The 15,742-nt window shown below is 36.3% G+C and overlaps 1 protein-coding gene across 1 annotated transcript in view; it reads right to left on the bottom strand.

Annotated features, from left to right (window-relative positions):
* The window catches only part of SPATA16 (spermatogenesis associated 16), a 223,157-nt gene that overhangs the window by 113,052 nt on the left and 94,363 nt on the right, over positions 1-15,742 (bottom strand). Inside the window, exon 3 of the mRNA XM_029215182.1 lies at positions 11,739-11,828. Within this exon, the coding sequence (XP_029071015.1) occupies positions 11,739-11,828 (90 nt within the window). The remainder of the gene's footprint in view (positions 1-11,738; positions 11,829-15,742) is intronic.

Below are 15,742 nucleotides of genomic sequence, written 5' to 3'. Positions count from 1 at the left end.
TCTTCTTGGTTGAGCATATTATATGATTCAGTTTTTTCCTCCATTTTTAGCATATCAATTATACTTTTTTTTTTTACTTTTATCAGTGGTTGCCCTAGAATTTCCAATATACATTTACAACTAATCCAAGTACACTTTCAAATATGCTAGTACACTATACCATTCCACAGATAGTGCAAGTCCCTTAAAATAACAAAATATTCCTAATTCATCCCTCCCATCCCTTGTATCATTGTTGTCATTCATTTCACTAATCTCTAAGCATGCATAGGTGCCTATATACATAGACACAAGCATTCATAATTGAATATATTTTGCTATTATTATTTTCAATAAACTTATCAGTTAGCTCATTTGAGAGTAAAAAAAATTAAATGTTTTTAGTTTGCCTTCACTTATTCATTCTCTCATGCTGTCCCTTTATTTATGTATTATAGACCTGAGTTTCTGCCCTATATCATATCATTTTCCTTCTCTTTGAAGAACTTTTTTTCTTTTTTTAACATTTCTTGCAAGGCAGATCTACTGGCAACAGATTTTCTCAATTTTTGTTTGTCTGAGAAAGTTTTATTTCTCCTTCGCTTTTGAAGGATACTTTTGCAAGATACATAATTCTAGGTTGGTGGGTTTTTTTCTCTCAACACTTTAAATATTTCATCCACTTCCTTCTTGCTTGCATGGTTTCTGAGGAGTAGTCAGATGTAATTCTTATCTTTGCTTCTTTATTTGTAAGATTTTTTTTTTCTTGTGGCTTCTTTTCAGAATTTTTTCTTTATCTTTGAATTTCTGTGATTTCAAAATGATATGCCAAGGTGTAGGTTTTTGGCATTTGTCCTGCTTGGTGTTCTCTAAGCTCCTTGATCTGTGTTTTGGTGTCTAACAATAATATTTGGAAATTCTCAGTTATTGCTTCAGATGTTGCTTCTGTTCCTTTTTCTCCTTCTTGTATTTCCATTACATATATGTTATACTTTTTATAGTTTTCCTGTAGTTCTTAGATATTGTTTTTTTTTCATTCCCTTTCCTTTTTGCTTTTCAGTGTACTATTTTGGAAATTCTTATTGTCATGTCCTCAAAGCTCAGAGATTCTTTATTCAGCCATATGCACTCTACTAATGAGCCCATCGAAGACGTTCTTCATTTCTGTTGCATTGTTTTTGATCTCTAGTATTTCTGTTTCTTTCTTAGAATTTTCATTTGTCTGCTTACATTATCCATCTGTTCTTGCATGTTTTGTTTTTTTAAAGCCCTTAGTATATTAATTATGTATTTTTAAATGTTCCCATTGTGATAATTCCAACATTCTTGCTACATATCATTCTGGTTCTGATGCTTGTTCAGTTTCTTCACACTCTGTCTTTTAGCTTTTTAGTATGCATTACAACTTTCTGTTACAAGGGGGACATGAAGTATGGGTAGTTCCTTAGGTAGAAGGAACTGCAGTAAATAGGCTTTTGGTATGTAGTGGTGAGGTTTTGGGGGAGGGGAAGCATTCTGAAGTTCTATGATTAGGTCTCAGTCTATGATTTACATTAGGTGAACCTGTGCTCCTGGACTGTGAACTTCACCAGTGCTTCCCAGTTTGTAACCCCATTTAGGTGTGATGCAATGGCAAAAAAGGACTGGAGCTGGGTATTCCTCTTTCCTCATTTGGAAGGCTAGAATGAGCTGGAGCTGGGTATTTCTCTTCCTTCAGGTATGTCAGGCTCTGGTAAAGTAGGTTCACTTGAAGGCAGGACTTCCTAAAGAGAACAGAATGCTCTGGCATATTTCAAAATGGTTTCTTTTCCCTTCCTTCTGCTGGAAGCATGGTGGAATTTTCCTCCCATATTCACTGTGAGGACTTGGTAGAGCACCTGGAGATAAAACTCACAAAAGTGTAGGGGTCTCCCTATGACTGGAGCACCCCACACACCCTGAAATTTTTAACCTCTCAAAGTTTTCAACATTGAGCCTCCAGAAATTTGTCAGTTACAGTTCAGGTTTTCCTATCCTAGCACTGGTTTCCATGGAGGTTTCTGCTCAGAGATTTCTCCTCCAGTAACTTGGGATTCTCTTTTTCTGTCTCTCCTATTTGGGGACAGCTGGTTTGCTTGTGGTTAATATTTACTCGTCTAGTAGCTGACTTTTAAGAAGACATGTGCATAGGGGAAAGGAGACATAGCCTGAGGTCCAAGTATAGTGAAGATTGAATAGAAGAACACCTGCATAATGGTTTCTTTAAGAGATAACATTTTCCATGAAAGAGCTAGGAGAAACTCTTACAGAGCAAAATAGTGGAAGTGCATGCCAGTCTTGACCTTGAATCCTGGTGGAGCGCAAGAAAAAGTAAGAAAGTCTTCCTTGGGAATTCCTAACCAGAAGTTACCCTATCCTGGTTTGGAATTCAGATTCACTCTTTCTACCATTTTGGTGGAAGAGTAAAAGGCCAATAATAGGTAAAACATTCTTGAAAAAGAATCAGTTGGGGAGGTTTGCTTTACTAGGTATCAAGATATCTTATAAAACCATTCTGTGTAGGATAGTGTAGTCTTGGCAGTGCAACAGACAAATAGATGAATCAGTAGAATGCAGACCAGAAATCAGCATATTCATATGTGTAAAACTGATCTAGACAGAATCAACGTTGAAGATCAATAGCGAAAGGATTTAGTAAGATAATGTCAAGACAATTGAATGTCCGTTGAGGGAAAAACATGATAAATAGATTTCTACCTCACACCATACATAAAAATCAATTAGCATTGGGTCAAAACTTTAAAGGCAAAGAGAACAGTTTAAAATTTTTGAAGACAATACAGGAGCCTATCTTGATGAGCTTGGAATAGAGGAATATTTCTTAAAACTCAAACGGTGCAAATCGTAAAGGAATTTGATACATTTGACTACATTAAAACTAAATCTTTAGGCTTATTTTTTATCAAAAATATCATGAAGAGTATGATTATACAAGCCATAAGTTGGAAAAAATTACTGGCAACACATATTACCAAAAGTTATTAGTATACAGAATATATAAAGCTTCCTAAATTTAATGATAAAAAGACAATTCAATAAGAAATGAGCAAAAGGTAAATATACAAATTAACATATCACTGAAGAGGAAACATGATTAACCAATAAATATTAAAAATGCACAGGCTTATTAGTAATAATAATAAAAAAGAAAATGTGTATCACAATAAGGCAATGCCATTTCAAACTTACCCAAATGGCAAATATGAAAAAGTCTGACAATGCCAAGTGTGTTTTTTTGTGTGTGTGCAGGAATAGGCATTTGATGATAAGATTAAGCTCGAATTTCAGATTTGCTACTTATCAATGGTGTGATCTCTGACAAGTCATTCAAACTGTAGCTTAAGTTTTCTCACCTAAAAAATGCAGAATATAATTTCTTTGCAGAGTTGTGAGGAACAAAGATGATGCAAGACAAGCATCTGACATAAAGTTTGGCAAAGAGCAGGAGGTCATAGATGATAGCTGCTAAAATGGAGATAAATAGGGGTAGTAGTTGAGTAGTATAATGCTTATACCAAAGTTTCACTCAATAGAATTAATTCAGAGTGAATGTACTAGGATTTTAAACCTCATTCTTCAAAGCTTGTAACAACAATAGCAACAGCAATAATTAACTGAGGACTTATTATGTGCCAGGCACTGAGTTTAGTGTTTTATATTCATTATTTTATTTAATCCTTATGCTTACTTTGTAAGGTAGTATTATTATCTTCATTTTATGGTTGAGGAAATCGAAACTCAAAGAGCTTACTTAATTAACTTGCCCGAGGTCACACATAGCTAGTCATTTGTAGCCCTGGGAGTAGAACACAGTTCTTTCTGCCTTGACTGTAATTCTCTACTGTAGATGATTCCTCCTTAGCAGACAGATACAAAATCAGAACTTTTGACTTATAAGCAATTTTCACAATTAGTGGCATCAAAATTAATTTATGTGCAAAATAGCATGATGGACCAATGCGGGTATTAAAAAGAAGGGTGAAGAATTTCAGTTTCTGGCAGTGTTAGTATTTCCAGCCTAAATCTTTTGCAAGGTATTGCTATTTTTGACAGAACTGAGGAAAGGAAAAAAGGGAGAATTGGCATAAAAACCAGGTGACTGAACACTTCTCTTTCTCTGTGTGATTTAAAGTTCCACCTGCCAACCCCAGAGACCTCCACATTGTAACTCCCTTAAAGAATAATTGGGATATCACTCAGACTGAAACAGGATGCTAACATTCATAATATATTCATACACAAAATTTTTTTAAAGTCACAGTCTTGCCTCTTTTAACTCCTTAAAGCAGCGAGAATCTTGTCCTTCAACCCCTATGTTAACAGTGGTCTTTCCAAAAACACAGATGTGCTGACTCAGAGTGAGATGGGATCAAATAGTCTTGGGGTGCAAGCTCGTCTCTCGTAGTGCAGTACTTCAGCTACAGGACTGCTCAACAAATTCTGGTTTCAGTGTTGAGAAACTCATTGTCTCTTGAGGTAGCTTCAGCTATCTTCAAAGAGCTCTAATTGTTAACAACAGAAACAATGATAATAGCTCATTCTTTATTGAGAGTTTATGATGTGCCAAGTACTGTGCTAAGTGCACAATATAAATTGTCTCATTTATCCTCATAATAACCTCTGTGACAGAGATGCTATTATTATCTCCAAGTTACAGATTAAAAACATGGAGCTTTTGATCCATTTACCATAAATTTAACATTTACAGACTATACTCTGATTCACTTGGCAACACTTAGATATTAGAAAACAGCACAGAACTCTGAGTTAAACTGTAGCTCCTTTGGATTAAACTTTTGAATGTTTAATTGGTTTTCTACATTCTGTTATTGTAGAAAATATGGAATCAGATGGATGTCAGATTGAAGGGAAGAAGGGAGGGAAGAGATCTTTATTTCTTCATATTTTAAACGTGACACTCTAGGGCTTTTCTGCATTCTCTCTTACATTATCTTCATTGCTCCACCCACGTTTTAAAAGATGCAAGGTTGGATCTATAGCAAAAAAGAGAAATCTTTCTCTGTACTCTGCTACATGTTTTCTAGACCAATATTTGCAGACAGTGTGCACAGTCCAAGAATTGTGCATTTCTAAATTATTTTAGAAATGTTTAAAGGTAATGCAAATGCATAGCATACCATTCAAAAGAGAAAAGGGACAAAAATACCATCATAAACATCAGCAAGATGGGTAATTCACAAATTCAATCAATGTTCATTTTTCTCTGATGGATTTTCAGATGTTGTTGTTAACAGCCTGATGTAAAATCTTTTTCTATATTTATGTAAGATTATGTGTCCTTGCAGTAATTTACTTATAATTTGGATCGTGTCCAAAGCTTTTCTTAAGGCAACAGAAATTACTTTTTAAGCCACCTGATGTCATTATAGCCTTACATTTAGCGTTTTTTATTGTAGAATTAGACATTTATAAATCTGCAATGTTAAATCCTTAATACCTAATAGATGGCTAGAAACTTGAAGCTGTAGTATATTTTAGTGTTCACTTTTTTCCTTGAAATCACAAACAGTACACCTTACACATATAAAAATTGGGTGTGCTGTAGTCTTATATTTAACCTAAGTCATGTGAAATGACTAAATATCTCTTTATTAATGTCAGTTTTAGAAATCCATAAGGAAGCAACATTTTCACAGTGCTTAGGGTTCATGCAGCTTTGTCATATGTAGGGAAAAGGAAAGTCAGTTTAGTGGTGGAATGATCATGCCTAACTGTATGTTACATATGACTGACTAATGCCAGACCACACTAAAGCTGTTCTCGCAGTGGTGAACTGCCTCCAGTAAAAAGAAAGAAAGCCCTTCAGGCAGATGGCCAATTTAAGAATAAAAATTAGCCTATAGTCTTCATTTAATTTATTTGTGGGCATAAATGAGAACTTACTTTAGCCAAAAAACCCTGGGATGTATTTTTAGCATCTTGCATGGTGAATGAATGGATTTTACACTTCCGATTGAATCAGAACTGTTAAAATAAGCTCCCAACACTACTATCATCTCTTCAGAATCACTTGTCTTGAGTCTGCCTGTCAGTATATTCTCCTCCCTTGCAAGATACCTAATAATCTCATTTAAAATCATAGAGTTCCATGACACCAAAAAAGCTGACACAGTTTCTTCCTTGTTGCTACTGTACTACTACCCCTGAGTGACTGCTTATCTACAGCAACACCCCTGCTTTATGTTACCAGATTTCTGAACAAGCACTTCAGTTTATTTTGGGGTCACCCTTTTCTTTTGACAGGTTGTGATTTATATATGCATTATTTTTAATTTCCAGTAAGACCAACTTACATAAGAAAACAACAACAAAATCAAATCCCCAAATCCCCTGCTGGGTCTCAGGAAACTCACCTACTCCCACCTCTACTAACCTCTACTGTTTGGCTTTGGTAGCTATGAATTCATGCATCTTGAAATATCATGTTTTGATTTGGCTTAACAGTAACGTACTACCTGGCAAAGAAACATCCCTAGAACATCCTGATACCCATGCAGAGCCCAGACCTTAAGTGTTTAAACTAATTCTCATTCAAACATTGATACTCTAATGTGTCACACCTTAGCCATAGCTGACAATTCATTTCTAAAAGAATCTGTGTTTTAAGGAATTTATTGTTTGAGATTTTCATTGTACATTCATCCATAGAGCAGATTTCTTGAAAATTCAAATATTCTAATTTGTCTCAGAGTATCAAAAATAACATAAAGCAAAAACAAATGTAACCACTAATTAGTTAAAATAATGGCAATTACCAAGGAAAGTCAAAGTCTTACAGAATGAATGAGATGCTTGGAGAATGGCTTATTAATGACCAGAAGCAAGGGGATACTCACAAAGAAGGGACTTTTATTTTTTTCAGAAAAGGTAAGCATCATGAAACAAGAAAAAAGGCAAGTGCAGAGAAGGAGGATGGGAATAGCAGGTAGCCAAAATGATAAAATAAGAGTGAACTGAAAGGCACTGTCAGAGGTCAAGAGTGAGAGAGGCAAAGCTGAGAAATAGCTCTGAGGGAGAAAATTCTTAGTGTATTAACAAGCAGACAGATAAAACTTGGTGGCATCTCACCAATTTGTTTTTTTGCGGTACGCGTGCCTCTCACTGTTGTGGCCTCTCCCGTTGCGGAGCACAGGCTCTGGACACGCAGCCTCAGCGGCCATGGCTCACGGGCCCAGCCGCTCCGCGGCATGTGGGATGTTCCCGGACCGGGGCACGAACCCGTGTCCCCTGCATCGGCAGGCGGACTCTCAACCACTGCACCACCAGGGAAGCCCACCAATTTGTTTTTTTAATCCTGAAAAGCACATGTAATATACAAGAGCTCCGAAATCCAGTGTGTCATTCAGTGTAGTACTTTAAGCGGGGCAAAGATTAAAAAAATTTTATACTACATATTGTATTATTTACTCTATTTCTCACAATATTACATACATTACGTGGTGCTAAATAATATTATTTCAAAATATAGAGCAGACCAGATTTGTTGTAGATAGTAAACTAAAGCTGTTGAACTCTGTAAGGTAACACCTTTTTCTAACAGTGGACTGCTGTTTTTAGACTAAAATCTTCCCCCAGCTGCCCTTGCACAAACTTTGATGCGGGAAGGAATCCTCATGCTGGTAGGAGGAAGCTCAGCCTTTACTGTTGAGGAATTAAACTCCAGCATTCCTTTAGAGCTGGAGAGAGGACTTGAGTTTCCGGCTTCAAATCTGATGATGTGGCCCACAGCCTTCTGTGGGCTCCCAATCAATTCATCAGATGGTGAGTTTGTCAAATGACCAATTTGTTAAATTTATAAATATGCTTATCTACTAAGAAAGCTTATTTTAACTCTTTAAAAAAATTTGTATTACTCCTACAGACGGATTCGAAGGAGCCAGGGCTCCAGGGTTCTGTGGTCTATGGTTTCTCTCTGTTCTTCAGTCTCCCCTCTGTGGGATCCACAGCCCAGATTGTGCTGTGTTGCTCACTGTTCATTTTCCCTATCTTGGCTTTTTCTAGCTTCAGGAGATAAAGTAGAATGCTATTAAAACCTCCTCATTAAATACAAGTTGTTGTAAATTCTATAAACAGTTAAAAATACATTTGATCACACAGGCAAATTTGCTCACTCTCCAAAAATTGGGGAATGGATCTTAAAAATGATGAAATGTTAAAAACAAAAAAAATGGCTTTTAAAATATGAGAAAGAAATTAGTATAAATTGTTAAACTTCCAAATTAAAATTTTGGTTATGTTAATAAGAAGAAAATAGTCATAGAATATTCAAGAACAGTAGAGTAATAATCATACAAGAAGAACATATTTATGAGAATAAATCATTCTATAACCATAGCTTTTAAAAACTGAAAATTTTCAGAAATTAACAAGATTTGCTGAATATATTCATGAGGAATATGTACATAAGAAAATGTATTCATATTAATTTGTCAGTAAGATTATTTCTTAAAATAAGGTTCTAGTAAACTTGAAACTTGGTGAATTCTGCAAATTGGTCACCTGGCCAATTGATTCTTCAGAGGATTACATTTTCATGAATGGGACTACTTCAGCTTTCTTATGATGATACCGTGTTTGAAAAACTTGAAGTAATTAAAAGTCAAGAAATTTCTTGGAAAGCTCTGAATTATTATACTATTTCTTGAAAAATCTGCAACACTGAACCTATATTTCTATACAGTAGCATTAGCTGGACTTGAGTAAGGCTACTCCCTTCAGAAGGGCCAGTGGTAGGGTGACTACATGGCCAGTGTGCTAATGATAGTCCTGGTTTATGCCTGTTTTCCTAGTATAATTCTTACGTGTGCCCACTTTCACCCTCAACAGTGTTCAGTCTGAGAGAGAAATTGTACAGTCACTGTAGTTAGTGAGCTCCAGTCTTCTGTAGTTCATACAACACCCTTTTATCTTATAATTCACACACCATATGCGTGGGCTTTGTAAGCATTTGAATGTGTTATTCCTGCTCTAGTGTCTCCTGTCTAGTTCACGTATGTAGAAACACACAGCTAATTCTTCCTTAGTGATGGATAAAGAGGCTTTGTTGTGTTTTCTCGCTTAGTGTTACCTTCTGTTTGCTTCCTCTTACACAGGGTGGTCTTAAATAAAGATTCGGTGCAATGTCATCTGTTTTGTGCCTCGTGAATCTTCACTGTAGGAGGCATGACCCTATCACATGACTTTACTACTATGTGCACACTCTTATATTTATTTTTCAACCAGGGTTGAGAAAATTTTAGATAACCCAGCTTCCAGGGACTGGTTGTAAATGCACTGTCTTGGACCAGATGGAAGATGATCTACTTCACTGGGAATCATGGTTTTAAGACTTCCTAAGTTACATGGTAATGGCATTCTTTGGTGGGTGCTTCTCAATCTCAGAAACGTGATTGATGGGCTTCTTAGAGGAAATAACCTTGATATGTGGGCTTTTTCAATTAGTTTTAATATAATGTGCTTGTAAGAGACCTGAACCAAACTATCGAAGTATCCAAGCAATTGATCGATAAATATGAATGCTTAATACATTGATTTGTGTTTAGTGTTTTACTCTAGAAATCAAATAGCTAAGAGAAACTAAGATATTCGTGTTCATGGTTCATAGTATTCTTTCCCTTGAGGGGAAAAGAGGATGACTAATACTCGGCATTAAGGATTATAATTGCCAAGGAAACCAAGATGGAAAACACTTGTATCTGCTTTTCTGTTGGAAAGTCCACACCACTATAGCCAACAATTATCAGGAATTTTCTCAAGGATCATTGTCAAGTTAGTCAACAAATGATATTACACAGATACACTTATTGCACTTCAGGGATATACATGTCAAGGTAAATGGATATTTAGTGCCAATATTACATGGTAAGCACTGACAAATTCCTAATTTTCAAGTTCTCATTGTTTATTCATTTATTTTAGGAACTATAGAGAACTTTTATCACCACTTTAACTCAAGCAGTTAGGCTGATACAATTAAGTTATAGTCAGTGATCTACTGGTATCTGGCTCTCCCGCAAACTCCAAAATCCTGGGTTTGTAGCATTTGCCAGTTTTCATAGTGTAAATTCTCCCAGCAATGCTAATTTCTCCTACAGTTAACAACTGGCTCTCCCAATATTCCTGAATATTTAACAGTGGGCTCTCTAGAGTCTGTACAAGCTAACCCAGCACACTACTAGCAGCTTTAACTAGTTACAATCTAGTTCTGAAGTTGCATCTAGCTTTCTCCTATTATCTCTTGATTAGAGTCAGAAGACACATTAGTGAACCACCTCTTAAAGGAAACTATTTTACAGATAACTGTATCTGTTTATGCTGAGCTTATTAGCTTCATTTGTAGCTAGTGACCTTTACAAAGCGTGGGACAGAAGGAAGCTTACTATCATCGCTTAAATTCCCTCTCATTCGCATAGTGTATGTGGGAAGAAAATAAGCCACAGGGACAACTCAGTAGACAAAATGAAAAGTAGGACTAAAAAAAAAAAAAAAGTAGGAAGAAGTCGTATGTGGGTAATGTAAGATAAAACATTCAGGAAAAGAGTATAAGGAAAAATAGAATGTAAAAACGAGATTGATAGAGACCTATTTTAATTTTTAAAAGTGGACACTGACATACAGGTAAATAGATATTGTGGCATATTGGTTGTTTGACTGCAAAGTGAGAGTAGTTGAGATTAATTCTGCCTTCCGTATCCATCGTTTAATTGAGTTCAAGCAATTCCTAAGACCAACTTATAAAATGGAATTCATGTCAAACTCATGGTATTAATTTTATGGAATCATTCTATTATCTATTTAAATTTCTTAAACTTCATTTTCCAAGAAAATGTTATTTGCAAATGTTCTAGAGATAGTAGCCACCAGCAACCTAGGCTCCCCATTCCTATTACTGTGGCTTTCTCCCTAGGAGTTATGGTTGGAGTATGTATAGAAACCACTCACACTTTCTTGATAAATTCCTGGGGTGGTAAAGTGGATGGGTAAGAAACAATAGGTACCTATACATTGAGAGATGAAGGAAATTGTTTGAGAGAATTTATCAAAGAGAAGGGGAGTCTGATATGACGATCTTGACTCAGGAATAAAAAGCGTTGGTTGTCACAGGTGCAAAGGAATTCTGAGTGTAGCATAGAGGCTGTTGCACAAATCTTGCAATTCTTTGCCGTAAGTCTAGGTTCTGGGGAGGAGAATATCAGGAGCTTCTTCCCCAGGTTTTTATGAAACATACTGTGGGTCCAAGAGACAACACTTTAGGACACCTCTGACAACCTTTGGTGTTATAACTGATGCCGTCTTCTCTAGAAATGGGCAGCTGGTATCCTTTTTATGTGGGTTAGATTTTATTTCCAGAACTCAAGAAAGAGATAGCCACAAAATTGTGTCCTTACAACCAGGATCAGGAATGTACTTGAGAGCAAGAGGTCAAGTTCATTTCTAATCTTCCCTGGAAGTTCTCCCATCATTATCAGTGACCTCATGGCTGGAAAGTTTGAATTTTACTAAGAGCTATGAACACAGAGTGGCTTTAATTAAAGAAAAAGATAGTCAACAATTGTTGGTTTGATGTTTATAAGACAATAATTCTGGTAAAATCATATTCCATGTGAGAAATGGAAAGTTCTATTACGCTATTACCAGAAGCTGAGAATAAAATTAGCTTAACTTGAAATAAGTCTTCACAAAAGTTATAACAAACATACCGGGCAGCTTCTGAATATCTCTCCAGACATCTAAACACTGTTGCCTGACGAAGATGATTTCGGAAATAGGCTGGGTTTAAAACAATGCTCCTGAAAAGATAAAAGAAATGCAAATGTTATTAAGCTTTTAAAAGTCAATTACCAGAAGTGTATAGGAATGAAATAACATTCATTCAATTTTACATACTATATATGTTAAAAGATACCAGTAAATGGATCATTTTTCTTCCTGTAATTGTCAGTTAAGACAAATAAACAAGCATTATTGAAAAATTAAGTTTGCATGATAAAAGCAATTTTATTTATAGCACAGGCTAACTTTTATAGATATAACAATGGCAACAAATTTGAATCCACTTATATTACATATAAGACATGGTGTTATTTTGTTTGTTATATATTAATAAATCAGGCAAAGATCACAGGTAGACATATTTATGGTATGTCTACCTATAATGAAGGGGGAGATTGTTAGCTGCTGAATTTCAGTTAAAAGAAAGGAACTGGAATTTGGGTGACATGTTTGCTTGCACTCCACGTTGGGTTCTTTGTCTTCCCCCAGATGGACAATGTAGTGGAATGGAAGGAGCCCTGTACCATTGGCTAAGGAATCTGGTCCTGAACTTGCCACTTTTGGTAAGACCCTTGTTCACTTTGGGTTTCCATTTTCTTTTATTGAAATTACAAGGCTTGACTCTTGGATAAGATTATCTATCCTTGCTTGCTGATTTTTTCATTATCTCAGAGTTCTGCAGTCTCAGTTCCAGCTCAGATGAGATGATGATCACTCCATAGCTGCCCTCTTCCTCCAGAGATAAACTGGCAGCCATTCCTCTTCCTTGCTTCACTGAGAACCCGGCACTGTTCAAGGCATTTGATATAATGAGGTGAACTAGACAGATATAGACCATGATTCATCCCCGAATGAGGAGACAGCCATTTGTTAAATTTTAAGGTGTAGCTTATATCATAATAGAGTGTTGTGTTATTGATGTAAGATACAAATGTTACAGAACCAACACAGGATTATTAAGCAATCTTTTTGTGAGCCTGTTTTTAACAAGTTGCTGAGAATCACTTGGAATTAGTTCATTATTGAAGTAAGTGGTTCTTAATCTTTTCTGGGGAGGTTCACAGAGCTTTTTGAGAATTGGATGAAAGCTATGGATCTCTGTCCAGAAAAATGCACATAAACATGGTTGCCCAAATTTAGGTAATTCATGTGACCCCTTAAGGCTATTCATGAACTCCAGACTAAAAAAAATCCAGACAAGAATAATTCCATTCCCAGAAACATTGCTTATAGAAAGAATAAAGTAAAAAAAGAAGCATCTATCTGACGTACATAGGATCATAGAATTATATGACGATGAGATGGATTGACTGAATAATTCAGCTCACTTTAAACACAAGTGAGCAGAATCCAGAGAGGCTAAGGGACCTCTCTAAAATCATAAAGTAGTTAGTTGCAGTGCTGCTTCAAGTTTATTATTATGTTTCCCATCTCTAGCTACAGCACTTCATATTTTACCTTACTCCTTCTCTATGATTTCTGAATTAGCGGGGCCTGAGTTAGTAAAGTTTCACTGCATTCTATGCTTAGTAGTTTGTACAAATGAATACATTAATCTCCCAAGAACACAGACCATTTGCTTTGTTGATTAAAATATTGGAAATTTAAAGCCTATTACATAAGTTTATTCCACATCCATACTGAACTATTAATATCTACTACTAATACTTTATATTAATTCAGGAGAAAGTACATTTATAAAGCATGTTTGTGTATTTTATCTGTGTAAAAGTAATCTTGTAAAATTAGATCAGAGTGAAAAGAACCGTGCTCTGTTTAGGGGCCTGGGTCTTCCGACTCTGACCAGAACTTTTTCTTCCACATTGTAGCTAATTCTTTCCTTTTACTTTGTAATCTTTACTCACTTATGCATTTTTAGCAAATGTCTGCAAATGTGATGAGACAAAATCCTTACTGAATGACCATTTCTTGCCTTTGACATCTCTTTGCCCATGATGTGGTATTTTGGTTTTGCTATGCTATTCTCCAAAGAATCTCACTTTGCCGGACATGTTCTTTTGATAAAAATGGATTAGGCTGAAGAAAAGGATGGGGTGTGGTGGGCAGGAGTGTGAGAGAAGGGTTTAATACAATAGAGGGAGGAGGGAGAGGAGGAATGATCAGAGTGGCCTTGGTGGAGGAGGAGATTTTTGGGGGTAGTGAGGGTTGATGAGATAAACACTGTTTCAGTGTAATTTTTAAAAAGAATAGATTTTTTAAAAGTTGCTTGTAATTACAAGTCCTTTCTTTGGTGCTGAAGAAATACATTAGAGGACATGAGTTTAGAGATCACTATTGCTAAACTAGACTAGCCTCTCTTAAACCATAACACCACCCTATACTAAGCCACATAAATCACAGCTTCAGAAGAGGGACCGAAAAGACCAGGACCCAGTCTACCCTGACAGGTGGAGGTCTACCTATAAAAGGAAGTTTAGAAATTTGAGATGAGATATTATATTTGGCAGTTTATTACTTTTGGCTCCCTTATAATTATTGCAGCATTCACTGTGTGCTTATAATATGCCCAGTTAGATATTTGGCATGAAAATGCTAGTGCTGATTGTAAAGCCTAGTTTTTATCCTTTTATTGTTTTATTCAATTCTTTCTAAAATGACATACCCCCCTTTTTTTTTTTTTGCGGTACGCGAGCCTCTCACTGTTGTGGCCTCTCCTGCTGCGGAGTACAGGCTCCGGACGCGCAGGCTCAGCGGCCATGGCTCACGGGCCCAGCCGCTCTGCGGCATGTGGGATCTTCCCGGACCGGGGCATGAACCCGTGTCCCCTGCATTGGCAGGCAGACTCTCAACCACTGTGCCACCAGGGAAGCCCCATACCCTTTTTTAAAAAAATTTAATTTTATTTATTTTTTATACAGGAGGTTCTTATTAGTTATCTGTTTTATACATGTTACTGTATATATGTCAATCCCAATCTCCCAGTTCATCCCACCACCACCCCCAACCACTTTCCCCGCTTGGTGTCCATACGTTTGTTCTCTACATCTGTGTCTCAATTTCTGCCTTGCAAACTGGTTCATCTTTACCATTTTCCTAGATTCCACATATTTGTGTTAATATACAATATTTGTTTTTCTCTTTCTGACTTACTTCACTCTGTATGACAGTCTCTAGTTCCATCCACGTCTCTACAAATGACCCAATTTCGTTCCTTTTTATGGCTGAGTAATATTCCACTGTATATATGTACCACACCTTCTTTTTCCATTCATCTGTTGATGGGCATTTAGGTTGCTTCCATGTCCTGGCTATTGTACATAGAGCTGAAATGGACATGGTGGTACATGACTCTTTTTGAATTACGGTTTTCTCCGGATATATGCCCAGTAGTGGGATTGCTGGATCATATGGTAATTCTCTTTTTAGTTTTTTAAGGAAACTCCATACTGTGCTCCATAGTGGCTGTATCCATTTACATTCTCACCAACAGTGCAAGAGGGTTCACTTTTTTTCATAGCCTCTCCAGCATTTATTGTTTGTAGATCTTTTGATGATGGCTATTCTGACTGGTGTGAGGTGATACCACATTGTAGTTTTGATTTGCATTTCTCTAATAACTAGTGATGTTGAGCAGCTTTTCATGTGCCTCTTGGCCATCTGTATGTCTTCTTTGGTGAAATGTCTATTTAGGTCTTCTGCCCATTTTTTAATTGAATTGTTTGTTTTTTTGATATTGAGCTCCATGAGCTGTTTGTATATTTTGGAGATTAATCCTTTGGCTGTTGTCTCATTTGCAAATATTTTCTCGCATTTTGAGGGTTGTCTTTTGGTCTTGTTTATGGTTTCCTTTGCTGTGCAAAAGCATTTAAGTTTCATTAGGTTCCATTTGTTTATTTTTGTTTTTATTTCATTACTCTGGGAGGTGGGTCAAAAAAAGTCCTGCTGTGATTTATGTCAAAGAGTGTTCTTC

The sequence above is a fragment of the Monodon monoceros genome, unplaced genomic scaffold (assembly GCF_005190385.1).
Source record: "Monodon monoceros isolate NGI ecotype Baffin Bay Population unplaced genomic scaffold, NGI_Narwhal_1 Super_Scaffold_11, whole genome shotgun sequence".
In the NCBI taxonomy this organism is placed as follows: Eukaryota; Metazoa; Chordata; class Mammalia; order Artiodactyla; family Monodontidae; genus Monodon; species Monodon monoceros.
The sequence above is the reverse complement of the archived record's forward strand: the minus strand, read 5'-3'. Positions and strand labels throughout refer to the sequence as shown.